The 14,063-nt window shown below is 43.6% G+C and overlaps 1 protein-coding gene across 3 annotated transcripts; it reads left to right on the plus strand.

The window, feature by feature from the left end:
• The first annotated feature begins 7,801 nt into the window (after positions 1 to 7,801).
• Positions 7,802 to 12,797, plus strand: SIKE1 (suppressor of IKBKE 1). Of its 3 annotated transcripts, none has more exons than XM_087762318.1 (5): positions 7,802 to 8,075; positions 8,149 to 8,254; positions 8,639 to 8,781; positions 10,885 to 10,998; positions 11,325 to 12,797. In XM_087762318.1, the coding sequence occupies exons 1-5, from the start codon at positions 7,917 to 7,919 to the stop codon at positions 11,448 to 11,450; spliced, it is 648 nt and encodes a 215-aa protein (XP_087618444.1). In that variant the 5' UTR covers positions 7,802 to 7,916; the 3' UTR covers positions 11,451 to 12,797. The 3 variants fall into 3 exon arrangements, with proteins under 3 accessions (XP_087618444.1, XP_087618443.1, XP_087618442.1); XM_087762317.1 differs by having other exon boundaries at positions 11,341 to 12,797; XM_087762316.1 differs by having other exon boundaries at positions 11,361 to 12,797.
• The last annotated feature ends 1,266 nt before the right edge of the window (positions 12,798 to 14,063 follow it).

Below are 14,063 nucleotides of genomic sequence, written 5' to 3' on the forward strand. Positions count from 1 at the left end.
TGAGTCTGGCTTTCAAGAACAAGAAGATTGACTCACAGATGTTATTTGAGCATCTTGTGGGATTTTTTGAGCTTTCAAATGCTCTGCATTGATTATGTGTGCTGTTCAAACGTACCTAGGGGACGTGGGTATTTAAAGCCTGTTGACTTTGGGAAACTTAAGTCTGAAGCCCAGGTTTTTAGAAGGTATCTGATCCCCATTCTGTTCGGTGTTATAAAAGCTAGTGGATTCAGAATAAATTCAATTTCTAAAATAAGTATATAAGAACCTAAAACTTAGTTGTAGTAGAAATTAACTGCAGTGCCACATTAAGTATTAGTCCGTGGTCATTTGCTCCAACCCACAAGCTATTTTCATAGCTATGGTAATAAAAATATTTTGCATAGTCATGCAGTGATTCAGACCAGGTGACTGGTCTGTGTTAAATATATGTATTTACATTATTTTAACAGATCGCTTCTCCTATTCAAAGCTTAGTGTGACAATAAAAACGGGAGACCTGAGAGCCCACTTGAGTCGCATAAGAACTGCTGCAAAGAAGAGGAAAATAAAGTGTTTTCTATGCTTGTAAAGAATCAAGAAATAAAAAGCTTATTTAGGAGTAAGGAGGATTTAAGTTAGATACTAGAGAAAGCAATTACAGTGGTAAAAATAGCACTGGAATAAGTTGCCTGTACAATCTTCATCACTGGATGTTTTGAAGATCAGTTTGGGCTACCCGATAGAACTTACGAGTTGTTCTCTCTGAGTTATTTTGATCTGTAAAGGAGGAGAAAGGACTTTTGAGATCTCTTCCAGCTCTGTTTTCTGTTATTTTTCCTTACATTCATCAATTTTGTGAAACACTGATAAAAGTCTCTGATCAGTAACATGCCCAGTGCCATTTTAATGGGCAAAGGAAATAATCATATACTTCAAGCATGCTTTAGAGGTGAGTAAACAAAATGTTACTCGTAGATACGGCCTGAAAATATTAGCTGAACAAGCTCCTGTCATCAGGAGCCAAAATCTAGAAGTGCCACTGAAGTGGAGAATAAGGGACACGCATGATCGCCGTAGAAAATCAGATCTGATGACATTGGTCTGACCTGAACACGTTGCGTTGCACCGCTTTTGCAGCCTCATTTCCATCATTAGTGTAGAGTGTGACCTTCTGTGCTGTCTAATCTACATAGAAAGTCTGCATTTATGCAGTTAGGTCTAAGAATTTGATGAGTGCTGAAACTGCAGATCAAGAAAGAGCTTCCCTAGATCGATACCTGTTAAGAGAATTCTTTTTCAAGCTAAGCAGAATTCCTTGTTCATCTGAACTAGAGATTCTAGATCTCTCTAACTTGTTTGGTATCTGAATAGTTAAAGGAAATCATATCTACTCCAGCTGGATCTTCTCTACATAACTGACCCGTTCGGCTTGATCTGGTATTGGATTGTTTACGTAACTTCAGTAATTAACCACTATCGGCCTCATTAATGAAACATAAACCACCTCTTCTGCTCATTTATAAAGCATTTGTCAAACAAAACTTAAACAAAGGGCAGAATCTCAGCAAAGTAACAGTCTTCAAAAGCTACTGAGACTCTGACTACAAGTCATTACGGTCACTTTGTTGTTGTTTTTCAGTAAAAATGGAACAGAAGTGATGGCATTGTCTATTGCTTTTGGCTAACTTTTCACGAAAACATCTGAGATCTGTCACATGAGGGCAATGATGCCTGGACAACTATTTTGGCCATTTCAGTACAAAATCCTGATGTTCCAGCTCATTACTGTAAATCATTAAATGATGAAAGCAAGAGTCAAATACTAAACAATTGGGAGCCTTTGGAAAACTAATTGCTAATTACAGTAATTGTTGTTATATGTGAGTTAAAGGTTATATTGAAATACAGATTATTTCATTACAGGATTAAGTCTCTCCTGTTAGTAAACCCTTTGGAACAATATTAAAGAAAGCTGAGTATTAAAAATACAGTTTATGTATTAAAGTGATCTAGCTTAATCTTTACCTATTTTTTTTAGAGAAATAAAATGGTTTAGAGGTATAAAATACACTGGCAGACAAATACATGGCAAAAATTTTGTGTTCTGAGAGTCACTTGCATTTACAATTTAAGGAACTCAGGAAAAAACTGCAAGCTTTCTGTTCACCCTCTCTTCTGGATTATTTATTAATCTTCAAAAGGTGCAGTGGTTCTGGCACTGTTAGGATTTTCTGCATGGCATGGATGAACCTCAGCCCTGGGTGAGAAACTGCACAAAGCCTCACGACTAACATTTTTGCAGGTCGGTGTTATCTTGCACTCCTGACTCTCACCAGAGAGAAAGATTTAATTTGAATAGGATGTGTATCTGTTGTATGTGGTGGTTTTGAGTATTGGATCACATGTTCCAAGATGGTATCAGGTCCAGAAGCTACAGTAGTAGGAAATTGTCCCTCGTTGTATTCAGCACATTCACCAACAATTTGGGTGCAAAACTTGAGGATGGGCAAAGGAAGCCTGCGTGGGCCAGGTACTAAACTGTGTATAGGCATCAGGTACGAAGAAGGTTGCAAAGAACAGAAGAGGCATGGGATCGTCTGTCAAAGATGACTTGGCTGGGTTTATGTTGTTATTTGCCTAAAATGTGATTAACCTAGAATTTTGAGAAACATGTGCTTGTTTTGTTGTCATTATTTGCCTGTTTTGCCCGCAGCAGGGAGAGAACCTTGGTTGGGTCACTTGAAACTTAAGAATGTGAGTGTAGTAGGTCAGGGACTATCCTTTTCTGCATACATGGCCTCCGTTGGATGGGGCCCCAGCCAGACTGCAGTGCTTAAGATCCAATGTAATACTTCTAATGATGAAACAAAGCATTAAAAAAAAAAAAAAAATGCTACTTGTACTACAAGTTCACCCAATACTTCCCCCCCCTTCTGTAGCTTTTAAACATGTACTCATTTTTGTAGCTTCAAGCAACAAGGTTTGTGTGTCATTTCCTTTGAGCACTGGTTTGCAAAACTTTTATCTTTGCTACATGTAGCTTTTTAAAGCAGTACAGTTATTTGCAAAAATTAAAGAAAAATAGTCTTTACAGAGCAAAACTATATGTTTCAGCAGAGGAATGAGGAGTGAGACTAGGCAGGGAAATTTCATCAGGCAGCACCTTTCAACCTGAATTTATATAGTGTTCAGATATGAAATTATTCAACTATTCCCCCAAAAGGGGTGGCAGGGGGATCTATACGGTGAACAGGTCCCATTAAGCATTGTAGAGCATGTGTTCATTCAGTGGGTTTAGCGTTAGATAATATAAATACTCTTCTGCTTTGCATCAAATGTATCAGACAAATCATCATAGTCAAATTAGAAGAGAAATAACTCAGGAGAAGATGAAAGTCCTCATTAAGTTCCTAAATGCTTTCATGGGATGAAATAATGGGAGACCATATCAGACCAGAGAGGAAAACCAATTTTGGTCTTTTTAAGACTGATTTTTGTTCTTAATCATGAAGCTGTTGGTTAGTTTCACTATGTATTTGCTTACAGGCTTTTCGCAAATCTTGAAGAGCTAAACACTTGACTTATGTTGAATTTTAATGAAGGAGCCAAACTGCTTAAAACTTGCTTGAGAATCTCAAGACAGCCTACAAAATGTTCCTGTTCCTTCTGTGCATTCTCTTGAGCTTGGTACGCAGGGCAGTGCCACTGCCTTAAGGTAGAATAGGTACTAATAAGCCCATCTATTCAACACTAACAAAATGTATGGGTATCTTTACATCTTCACCTTTCAATACCCTGTGCCACATCTGTGTGTTTCCCCGTGGCAGGAAGACCAAGATTTGTCAATAAAATGCTCCAGTGCATTGATATTCAGCAAGGCACAATGTGGAAGAAAGTAAAGATAGCAACTAAAGCTGGATTACAATCTCCTGCAATGATCTCAGAATTGATAGTTCATAGAGAATACTTGTAAATGTAACTTTAAGCACTGAGGTTCTTAAATGACTGTACTTCTTTGTAGGTACAGCAAAGAGAAGCCAAGTCCTGGGCCCGATTTCCATAAAGCAGAATATCTTGACACTCTGTATTAAGCATTACAAAATAATTATTGTGGAATCCCTTGGTCAGCATTTTATCAGCAGTGCAGTCTTGCTGCTGAGAGACTGAAATAGCTGGATATATCCATTTGTCAATGATAATGTTTTCCCTTCTTTCCAGCCTGGATTCCATCTTAAGGACATTTGTTTTAATAGTAAAAGGAATATTAGACTCATAAATGTAAATGCTGTGGTGCAAGGGGTGACTCTTCAAGATTTATCAAAGCAGGATAATTAAGATGAACAATAAGACCGAGTTTCTTGGTAATAACTTTTGTCACAGAACAACTCTGTTTTATGCAACAGTAATCCACCTTGAAGGATAGGCTGGGAAGGGCAAGAGAGGATTCACTTGGCCTCCTGGTCTGTGAGTCTCTGTGCCTCAGATTCTGTTGAGGGCAATACCAGTGAAACTGTGACGGTAGCTGATGATTGTGTTAACACCATCACTTAATTTTGAAAGCAAGCAGTCAAAAAGTGTTGGGATGTGTGGTATGAGAGAGAAGCCTGTTTTGCTTTTTAAACAAGCTGCAGCTGCTGAAATATTTGGCTGTTGGACACTCAAGGAAGGACTTGTAGTGGAAATGAGCAATGCACATTCAGCCTTTGAAAAGCTAACGTCTGCTGCTTTACTATGTGAGACTTGCACTTGCAGAGACTCGGCCAAAATTTTTCAAACTGTGCTGACCATGCTTATAGTTAACATGATTTTACCTGAAACCCAAGAATTTTCCTAGAAATTTGCCCTTTATTCTTTTGTCTACTTCCAGCATTTAGATGCCACTCAATCTGTCACAGATGTTGCCATTTTCTACCGGTCAATTCCTCTGTGCATTCTTATCCATCATTTACTCCGCTGCCCGTTTCTGGATAAGTCACGGGCATTACCTGCTGCACGTTGGTTTAACATCCTCAGTGCCGATGCCTGAACTCGTCCCGGATTTACAGATAGTGTGTTGTGCTCAGGCTTCTGTGCTATGCCTGTCACCAGTCTCTTTAATTACTTCTGTGCTTTTGGTCTGTCTGGATTTCTTTCCTTTTTTATTTCCCTACTGTGAGCAAGAACCTCCTCAGCTGTACTCAGAAATGCAATGTATTTATTCCATCACAGAAATACTATTTATGATTTTTCAAAGATGGCCTAGAAATGGTTTTGGTTCTGTGGCAGCTTTGGTGTTTTGGAGAGCCTCAATATGCTTCTATCTAGCATATACTTTTCCTGCTAGAACAAATCCATGTTCTGTTTGACAAAATACAGCCATGTGGTTAAGAGTTATTAAAAGCATTAAAGCATTAACCTCTTGTAACCTCATTTTTCACTTTGTACACATACATAAGTGTTTAATCGAATTGAAGTTAAACACTAAAAAGTTTGAGAGGCCAAATTTATACATTCTCTTCAGTTTACACAGAATTGATGTGATAAGCCAAAGGAATAAGACACCACTACTCAGAAAATGCTCATCCGTTGATTTGTTTAAGCTCTGTTGCTACATACTAGAAGTTTTGGTGACAAGCATTCCCAGCATTTAAATCAAGGAGCTTTGTCCTACTGGGATCCGATCTGTGTCCTGGCGCCACACTAGCTTATTCTACTGTCCTTTGGAAGTTGAACAAATGATTCTGTGTCAAAAGATCTGCTGGAGAGGGGGCGAGCCACATCCGTGAGCGAGAACACAAGACTGAGCGCTGGGTGGTGGTAGTTCCGTGGACTCCCGTGTTCTTCTCGTTCTGTAATTTTATTTCAGGCAGACAGAATCCCACAGAGGGACTGCACCGAGCCTGAAATGGAAGTCTGATAGAGCAGTGCTGGCCCTCGTCTCCCTTGCTTGTCTCTACTTGGCATGAAAGGCCAGGATATCATCTCTGAAGCCAGGGAGAAGTGACTATTAAATCATAAGTACAAACACAAGGAAGAGAACAGGCCAGGGGTTCAGACGTACAATCCCGGTGCAGCTTCTGCTGAGGTGTAATGATGCTTGGCGCTGCACAAGCAGGTTGTTCCTTTAGCTGACTGCCTAGCAGATGTGAATCAGAGTTTCCAGTGCTGCATTTCTAAATGGCTTATCGACTGCCTCCCTGCTGTAGAGCTGAATTAAGTGGAACCTTAGAGACTGAATGTTTGATTTCACAGAACTTCCTTATGTTGAATAAGGTAAAAACCGGGAAGACGCTGATCTGGTACACATCTACTCCAGGTAGCTGTATCAGGCCTACTCCCTGCGGCTGCTCAAAGGCTCTGCAAAAATGGATGCGCTGGCAGAGGCTTTAAGGGCAGCCATGGAGTTGGGAGCGTGGGCAGAGTGAAGCAACCGCAGGCGCGGAGCGGCCGAGCTGGGGTCGCTTGAGGACAGAACAGTGGGGCCGGGCAGGGGAGCAGGGGACCCGAGCGCTGACTGCAACTTAGGAGGGGGTCACCTCTGTCTCAGGGCAATCTTTTGCCAACTTGTTCCATAACCGGCATGGTAAATACAGTAATATTTGCCACTTTTCCAAAATGAATCGCCCATTATGAAAAAGGAATTCCGATAACAAGTTGTCTTAACTTCTTGGTATGCTCTAATAAGAAGAAAAATAAGGAAGGACCAGAAGTTAAAATATGCGATAAAGCATGGTCTAAACCTTCAGTTCCACACAAGTTGCTATAAAGCAGCGTTACCTTTCCCAAATTTGCAAAATATATCTACTTTACTTTACTAATTAATCTGATTCTGATGAAATACTCCAAATGCAGCTGCTTATTCTCTTCTGGATTGTATGAATAAAATGATCTTATTCAGCAGTTCTGCACTAGGCTTGATTATCTCCAGGATCATAAAGAAACTTTGATAAAGCATCCTGGATTTTTCTTATGCGTCTGTTTGAAAGGGGATTTAAACTTGAAAGATGACTCGAGTCAAAGGGAGTCCTGTTAAAACATTATTGTTGAAAACCTTATTAGCGAAGTTGGTAATACTAAATAAAGCCACAAAGTTAAGCAAAGCATCAAGGACATCACAGATCACTAACAGTAGCTTTAGTTAGCAAATAAATATCAAAGCAGCAAGTCAGCATTACAAAGCTTGTTATTTTAACTTGAGTAGAGGATGTTTACTGTTAAAAGGGACAAACAAGAATATTAGATAAGATGACAGCTCAACAGATCTCAGCCCAGAATTTATCACGGACTGTTTAAGGGAGTATTTAAAAAGATAACCAGAGCCCCCTCGGGTCAAGGGTAGGTGCCCTTCTGCAAACAGACTGCACCACACAGAGCGGCGTTCATTTGAGCCAGAGGCTTTCCACCTGGGCTCCCCCTCAAAGGGCCGTGTCGTGGCAGACTCGCGGGCCCTCACGCCTGAGAACACGCACCCGCGGGAGCCGCGTGCGGGGCGCAGCTGTAAAGAATAAACGCACGGTAGAAGGGTGAAGATGTTCGCCCGATGTGGATTGCTTTGCGATGCTGCTTCCCGAGGGAGCGTGGTGTCCCCTGCTGCCCAAAGCAGCCAAAAAAAAAAACCAAACAAAAAAAAAAAAACAAAACAAAAGCACCAGGGCTTTGAATTTTCCCGGTGAAACGGCGCCGCCGCCGCCTGCCGGGGGCGCGCCCCCCCCCCCCCGCCGCCAGGGGGCGCTCTCTCCCGCGCTCTCTCCGGCGAGGGCGCCCTCTGGCGGCCGTGGCTCAGGCGGCGCTTGGCCCCCGCGCGCCATCCGAGCGGCGCTCGCGCTCCGGCCCGCGCCTGCGCACGCGCGGCGGCGGCGGCGTCTGCCCGCGCCCGGTGGCGGCGGCGAGGGGCTGCGCCGCCGGGCATGGGCCCGCGGCGGCGGTGAGGAGCGCTGCTCGCCTCGGCGCCCGCCATGAGCTGCACCATCGAGAAGATCCTTACGGACGCGAAGACGCTGCTGGAGCGGCTGAAGGAGCACGACACGGCAGCCGAGTCGCTCATCGACCAGTCGGCCGTCCTGCACCAGCGGGTGGCCGCCATGAGAGAGGCGGGCGCGGCGTGGGCCGAGAAGGTGAGAGCGGGCGCGGCGAGCGGGCGGGAGGGCGGGCGGCGGGGCGGCCGGACCGACAGCCGTGTCTCCGCAGGGCCGGGGCGCCGCGGCGGAGCGGGCCGAGCCGCCTCGGCTGCGGCCGCATGTGCTGCTGCCCCAGGAGAACACGCAGATCCGCGACCTGCAGCAGGAGAACAGGGGTGAGCCGCCGGCCGGGGCGGGGGAGGGCTGCGGGGGGACCCCGCGGGCCGGGGGGGGGGGGGGATCGGGGGTGCTGTGCAGGGGGTGCCTGCGCCCTCCGTGGCCCCGGCGGGAGGGGGCTTCTCCATGGGACCCGGGAGAGCAGCTCTTCTGCCTCCTGTCAGCCTCGCTGGCCGCCTCGGTGGCTGCCGGCCTCGGGGTGGCTTCTTGGCTAACCGAGGGGTGCGGGCAGCCAGCTGCCCCGGGCCGGGGTCCCAGGACCGCGCTGTCGAGGGGTGGCTCGAATCAAGCGAGCAGCCGGTACCGAGTACCCCTGGGCGTCTGCTGCCACTGCTGTGAAAAAGTGCTTGTAGCTTGTGGCAGTGACATACTGTATTTTGCAGAGCTGTGGATCTCGCTGGAGGAGCACCAAGATGCGTTAGAGCTTATCATGAGCAAATACAGAAAGCAGATGTTACAGCTTTTGCAAGGGAGAAAAGGTGAAGATGCAGAACCAGTCTTGAAAGTTCATCAGGCTAATTCCTTGGTAAGATGGGATGGGGACAGAAGAGGGCTCAAGACCCTTCTTCCCTGTCTCTTGCTTGCTTTCATACAACCTGTGTTTCCAATCATGGAAGGTCTGTGCTCCAAAATACATTTTCTGAAACTCTTGTCTCTCTTTGCTGGTACTTTTTTCTCTATTCCTTTTACAGCACACAGGTTGTAGCAGGTATCACAGATGACCCTGAAAAGTATATCCCTTTCATGGCCCAGATGAAGGCTTGTTCTTTATGCACTAGGTGGTAAATTCCCTAGGTTAAGCTTAATGCACATGATTCTCTACAGTAAAATCCAAGCCATCACAGTTGTTATTGTTCCTGTTCAGTAACTGTAACAAAGGGAGAAGAACGTCCTAAATCTCTTGTGAGCTGCTGTATGTTTAATTAAGAAATCATTGCTCCCAAATGCTTTTAAATTCGGATACTCTGTGCCATGGCCTAACAGTGTCCCTTTGTCCATGTTGGGTGCAGTGACTTCAGAACTCTAAGGTGTGGCTACTGATAACTGCTGCCTGTTTTACGTTTAGGTGTCTAATAACAATATAATAACATTAAGGCTTATGAATTAAGTTAGGTTGTTAAAACGCATTTTGATGTGATTAGAGAACAGCAAGCTGATTCAACCTAGTGACGTCTCGTGTCTTGTGGTTTTTTAATTGGAATTGGAGCCAGCCTAACTCTTTGCACATACCTCTCTGCACTGATGTAGCAACTCATTAGTTCTCTGTTTTGTGTTGCTTAAGTCATCTGAAGTTAAGTAGTGTAGCAATGTCTTGCTTCCAGTGCTTGCTTGGGTTTAACTGCTCTGTTTATTGAGACTGAACATTTGAACAAAACTTCTAACATTATTCTCTGGCACTGCTTTTGCTCCTTTTTAATGGCATGGAAATGCAAAGCTGAAGAGACTCCAGAGGAACCTTTGATGGAATGTACCTAGACTATCTCAATATCTAGGCAAAATCTTCTGTACTTCCGATTAAGTCCATGAGTTTTTTCCTGCCCACCACTTGGAGAATAGTAACAACCTTTTAATATCTTTTAAAAACCTATATTCTTATTCTAACCATCTTTCTGTTTAGAAAAAAACGCCATTCTTTCGTCCCAGATTAAGTTATCTAATTTTTTATTGTTACTCCAGCTCTCTTCTAGATGCTCTAATTTGTTTACATATTTTCTGAACAATGGAATTCAAAACTGAATTCTCTGCGCTGGTGATACGTTTATCTTCCAGAGGCAGTAGAATAACTACTGACACTTAGAGAAAAGAAACTCAACCCTATAACATTATCTGATGTTCCCCAAAGTGCTTATATTTTTACGTTATGTTAAAATGCTTCAAAAGCTTCCAGATTCTTGTCTTGCTACTTGTTGCCCATTACTGACATTTTTGTGTTTGCACATTTGAGTTCCTCCCTAAATACTGTATTTTGAAATGGAACGCTCTTCAAACAGGAACTGTTGCTACATTACATGTTGGAATTTTTCAGTGTTCATTATATGTGCGTTTCTGAGCTTCAACAAAATGCATCTTTCAAAGGATTAGAGCTGTATCTAGACCGACTGTAAAAACTGCCTCAGGAAGCTGTGCTCTTATTTATTTTAGTTTCCTTGCTTGGCTTCCTTCTGAGATGAGGCTGTTTACTTCACACTGTTACTTAGTCTTGAAATCTCGTTTGCTTTTATATTTGGTGTTCTTACAAATTCATAATCAGGCTTTTCTAATAAAGCAGTATGAAATTTGCTGCATACTAATCATATTCACATGAACCTGAATCTGTTGTCTCGGTCCTTGTCACACTTGAAATTATTTCCGTCTTAGTAAGTAAGGGTGCCTTGTCTTGCTGACTGATGTAATTCTGTTCACTGTTTTCATTGATGACTCATGATCATGGACAATCAGGTCCATGTTTTCATCTGTAAATATTATACAAGTTAGAAAGGATTGCAGGTGCTGGGGAGGAAAGGGTTAACATTCAAAAGAGGAAAATAATCCAAAATCAAGATAATGAAAGTAATTGATTTAGAAGGGATAAAGTATTACTGCTGCTTTTGCCTGAACATATTGACTATACTACTTTTATGTCTTTCAGGAAATTGAAAGTCAAATAGACAGAATATGTGAGATGGGAGAGGTGATGAGAAAAGCTATTCAAGTCGATGATGATCAGTTCTTTAAAGTTCAGGAGAAACTAGCTCAGTTGGAGGTAAGAACAGCTACAATTGCTAAGGATAGATCAAGCTTTGGGAGTCTCTAGACTTAGTCTGGACTTTCTACATTTGTATGTGTCAACGATTTCTAACAATCAAAAATTTGGGGGTGGGATCAGGAAATGCGGAACATGATCTGTTTATTTTCAAGTTCTTGATGTTTGTATTACATATATGAAGCCGGGGCAAAAGATAAGCTTTAAATGATGTGGTTCTCTTCTTGCTAGCACTGTATTAATGCTTACGTTACAAAATGAGTGTTTTCTTTAGCTGTGAAGGAGTGGGGCTATTTAAAGATTATCGTCCTTTAATTGTGAATTAGCTCATTTCTATTTCAGCAAAAATATTGATTTTGCAGCTTGAAAACAAAGAGCTGCGTGAACTATTGTCAATCAGCAAAGAATCTTTTGAGGTGGGGAGAGAAGATCTGCCTGACTGTGAAGCTTAGGTCACAAAATAACCTTATCTCCAAATCTTGACTTCAGAGACTATTATGAAACTACCCTACAAGGATGGGTTTTGATTTGTTCTTTCAGGTGTTTCCTTGTATGTTTGTTTTATCTTTCAAAATGTGTGGGCTGTTTTCTCTGCATTTTTCTGAAATTACATACTCTTGATGGCAAAGGCTTGCATTGCTGCGCCGTCTTAGTAATTGCAGCATACAGATGCTTAACAATGAAGTATTTATGATGTGTACTCCCTTGTGATTGTTTATTTCCTCTCTCGTGTGTTATTTTTATGAGCTTTAGGTAATAATTCCAACTGTGCAGATGGCACTTAAATCCACCTTGTCAGTAGCTAGAGAACATAATACGGGTTGTGATTTTTTTTATTTGATAGAAGGAATGAGATTATTCAAAAACTACATTGTAAATGGTAGGTACACATTTTGCTCTGCCTGTGCAAAGCAGGCACGCAGAGCTTTTGTTGTGCTTTGAAGAGCTAACACTCAGTGTTTGCCTGGGTTAACATTGTTACTTGGACAACTGCTCAGAAGCAGATCAAGAGAACAGCAGATAGCCAACAGAGCACTTTAAGTAGCGACTCATATAAGGAGCATACTTTACCTTGATTTAGGGGTGAAAATCAGAGTGGGTGACGCTTTCTGACACCTGTGCATTTTTGAAGGACGTTGCGTATCTGACTAATTTTTTTTTACGGGTAGACCTGTTCCCGGCTTTACCAATGCTCCAAGGTATGTGGATACTGGCTAGCTCTGATCTGAAGGCGGTGCACGCAAACCCCGCACAGAACACAGCGCTTTCAGATCAAAGCTCTTTGGCCTCCCACCACTTTGGACTTCAGGAAGAGTGAGCTGAGGTCTGCCTCAGAACTAAACCAAAACCAACCGCATAGACATGTTTTTAACGTTACATCGCAGGTAAGTCTAGTGACAGATGTTACATAGTTATTGCAGAATCCTATATTGAGTGAAATTAGAGTTGCGGTGTTGTAGGAATTTATCAATATTGTGATATTTTAATGACATTTTTATATGAAGATTTCTGTCTTTCGTACCTGTGATCAAAGAATAATCCTCCAAGAACAATAAACATCTCATTTCCAATATTAGTTTAAATTTTTATGCCACTTTTTCCCAAGTGAGAATTTTAATAGATGCAGAAGGTGATTTCCGTTCCTGTGCTTATTAAGAGACGTTTTCTTGCAACCATTTGGAATATCCAGCAAGATTGTTTGGTAGATACAAGGGATTTCTGTACAGGAGTATTCTTGTATACAATCCGTTTCTATTAGGAATTGTTTAAGAGGGAATAAAAAAACCCAGTGGGCAGTATTTTCTCAAGCGTATTCTGTTTTGTGAATCCTGGGGATAACTCCGTCTGTTCTGCGTGTACCCAAGCCTTTCACACCCCTCTAAGTTTTACCTTGCCTGAATGAAATATTACAATGACCAAAAATGTTGCATTTTCTCTCTTTTAAATGAACATCATCTGAAATGCCTGTGACGATGCATTTTTACCTACATTGTCTTAGTGTAGGTTAACGTTCTTCTAATTGCCTAGTTGTGCAGCCTGAAAAACTGGAAACTAAATAGCAGTTGCTTTGACTAATGAGTGAGTTTATTATTAATTAGTAGTGGGCCATAATTAGCAGGGGAAGTTTAAATATGTTCCATTTGCTACTGTCCTGTTCTGGATCTGTAAGTATGGGATCTGTGACTGTAAATGTCCGATTGTATACAATTCTTAGGGGCTGCTGGGCATTTTCTGAAGAACTTGCTCAGCTCATGTTGAAAACTGGACTCAAGCGTCAGGACTGAAAATTCTACTCTTGCCTGTGTTTGAAATCCACATGTGAAGTGTCTCCCTCTGTTACTTGAACTTGGGGTGGATTTAACTGAGGCCAATGCTTGTCTCCCTTCCTGTATCGAGGTTTCAGCCACAGGGAGCAGCCCTCCCGAGAGCACACAGCTTGCCTACTCCTGGCAGAGCTGCCATTACCTGGCAGCCGAGCGAGCAAGGTGCTGGCAGCAGCTCTGTGCCCTCCTCCGCCCGCTGGGCTGCCGTCAGCGCTCTGCAGCGTACCCCGAGGGCCGTGCCCGGCCGGGAGCAGGGGGGCCGTGCCGGTAAAGCCACTGTGTCGCGGCAATCTTGCCTCGTCTGCCTCGGGGTACGGGCGGGTGCAGGCGGGGCAGCGCGGCTCTCCTCGACTCTCCTACAGGAGAGGGGATCGAGGGCACCCTCAGTCAGTTTGCAGGTGACACCACGCTGGGTGGGAGCGTTGATCTGCTGGGGGGCAGGGAGGCTCTGCAGAGGGCCCTGGCCAGGCTGGGGCGATGGGCCCAGGCCACTGGGTGAGGGGCAGCAAGGCTCAGGGCCGGGTCCTGCACTGGGGGCACAGCAACCCCAGGCACCGCTGCAGGCGTGGGGAGGAGCGGCTGGGAGCTGCCCGGCGGGAAAGGGCCTGGGGGTGCTGGTCGACAGCCGCTGAACATGAGCCAGCAGTGTGCCCAGGTGGCCAAGAGGGCCAGTGGCACCCTGGCTTGTATCAGGAATAGTGTGGCCAGCAGGGCCAGGGAGGTGATGGTGCCCCTGTGCTG

The sequence above is a fragment of the Nipponia nippon genome, unplaced genomic scaffold (assembly GCF_047370975.1).
Source record: "Nipponia nippon isolate SJK-2023a ecotype South Korea unplaced genomic scaffold, ASM4737097v1 scaffold_25, whole genome shotgun sequence".
In the NCBI taxonomy this organism is placed as follows: domain Eukaryota; kingdom Metazoa; phylum Chordata; class Aves; order Pelecaniformes; family Threskiornithidae; genus Nipponia; species Nipponia nippon.

Coding starts and splice junctions, on each gene's coding strand:
- SIKE1 (XM_087762318.1), top strand. CDS start 7,917: ATGAGCTGCACCATCGAGAAGATCCTTACGGACGCGAAGACGCTGCTG. Junction 8,255..8,638: donor CCTGCAGCAGGAGAACAGGG/GTGAGCCGCCGG, acceptor TGTATTTTGCAG/AGCTGTGGATCTCGCTGGAG. Junction 8,782..10,884: donor TTCATCAGGCTAATTCCTTG/GTAAGATGGGAT, acceptor TATGTCTTTCAG/GAAATTGAAAGTCAAATAGA.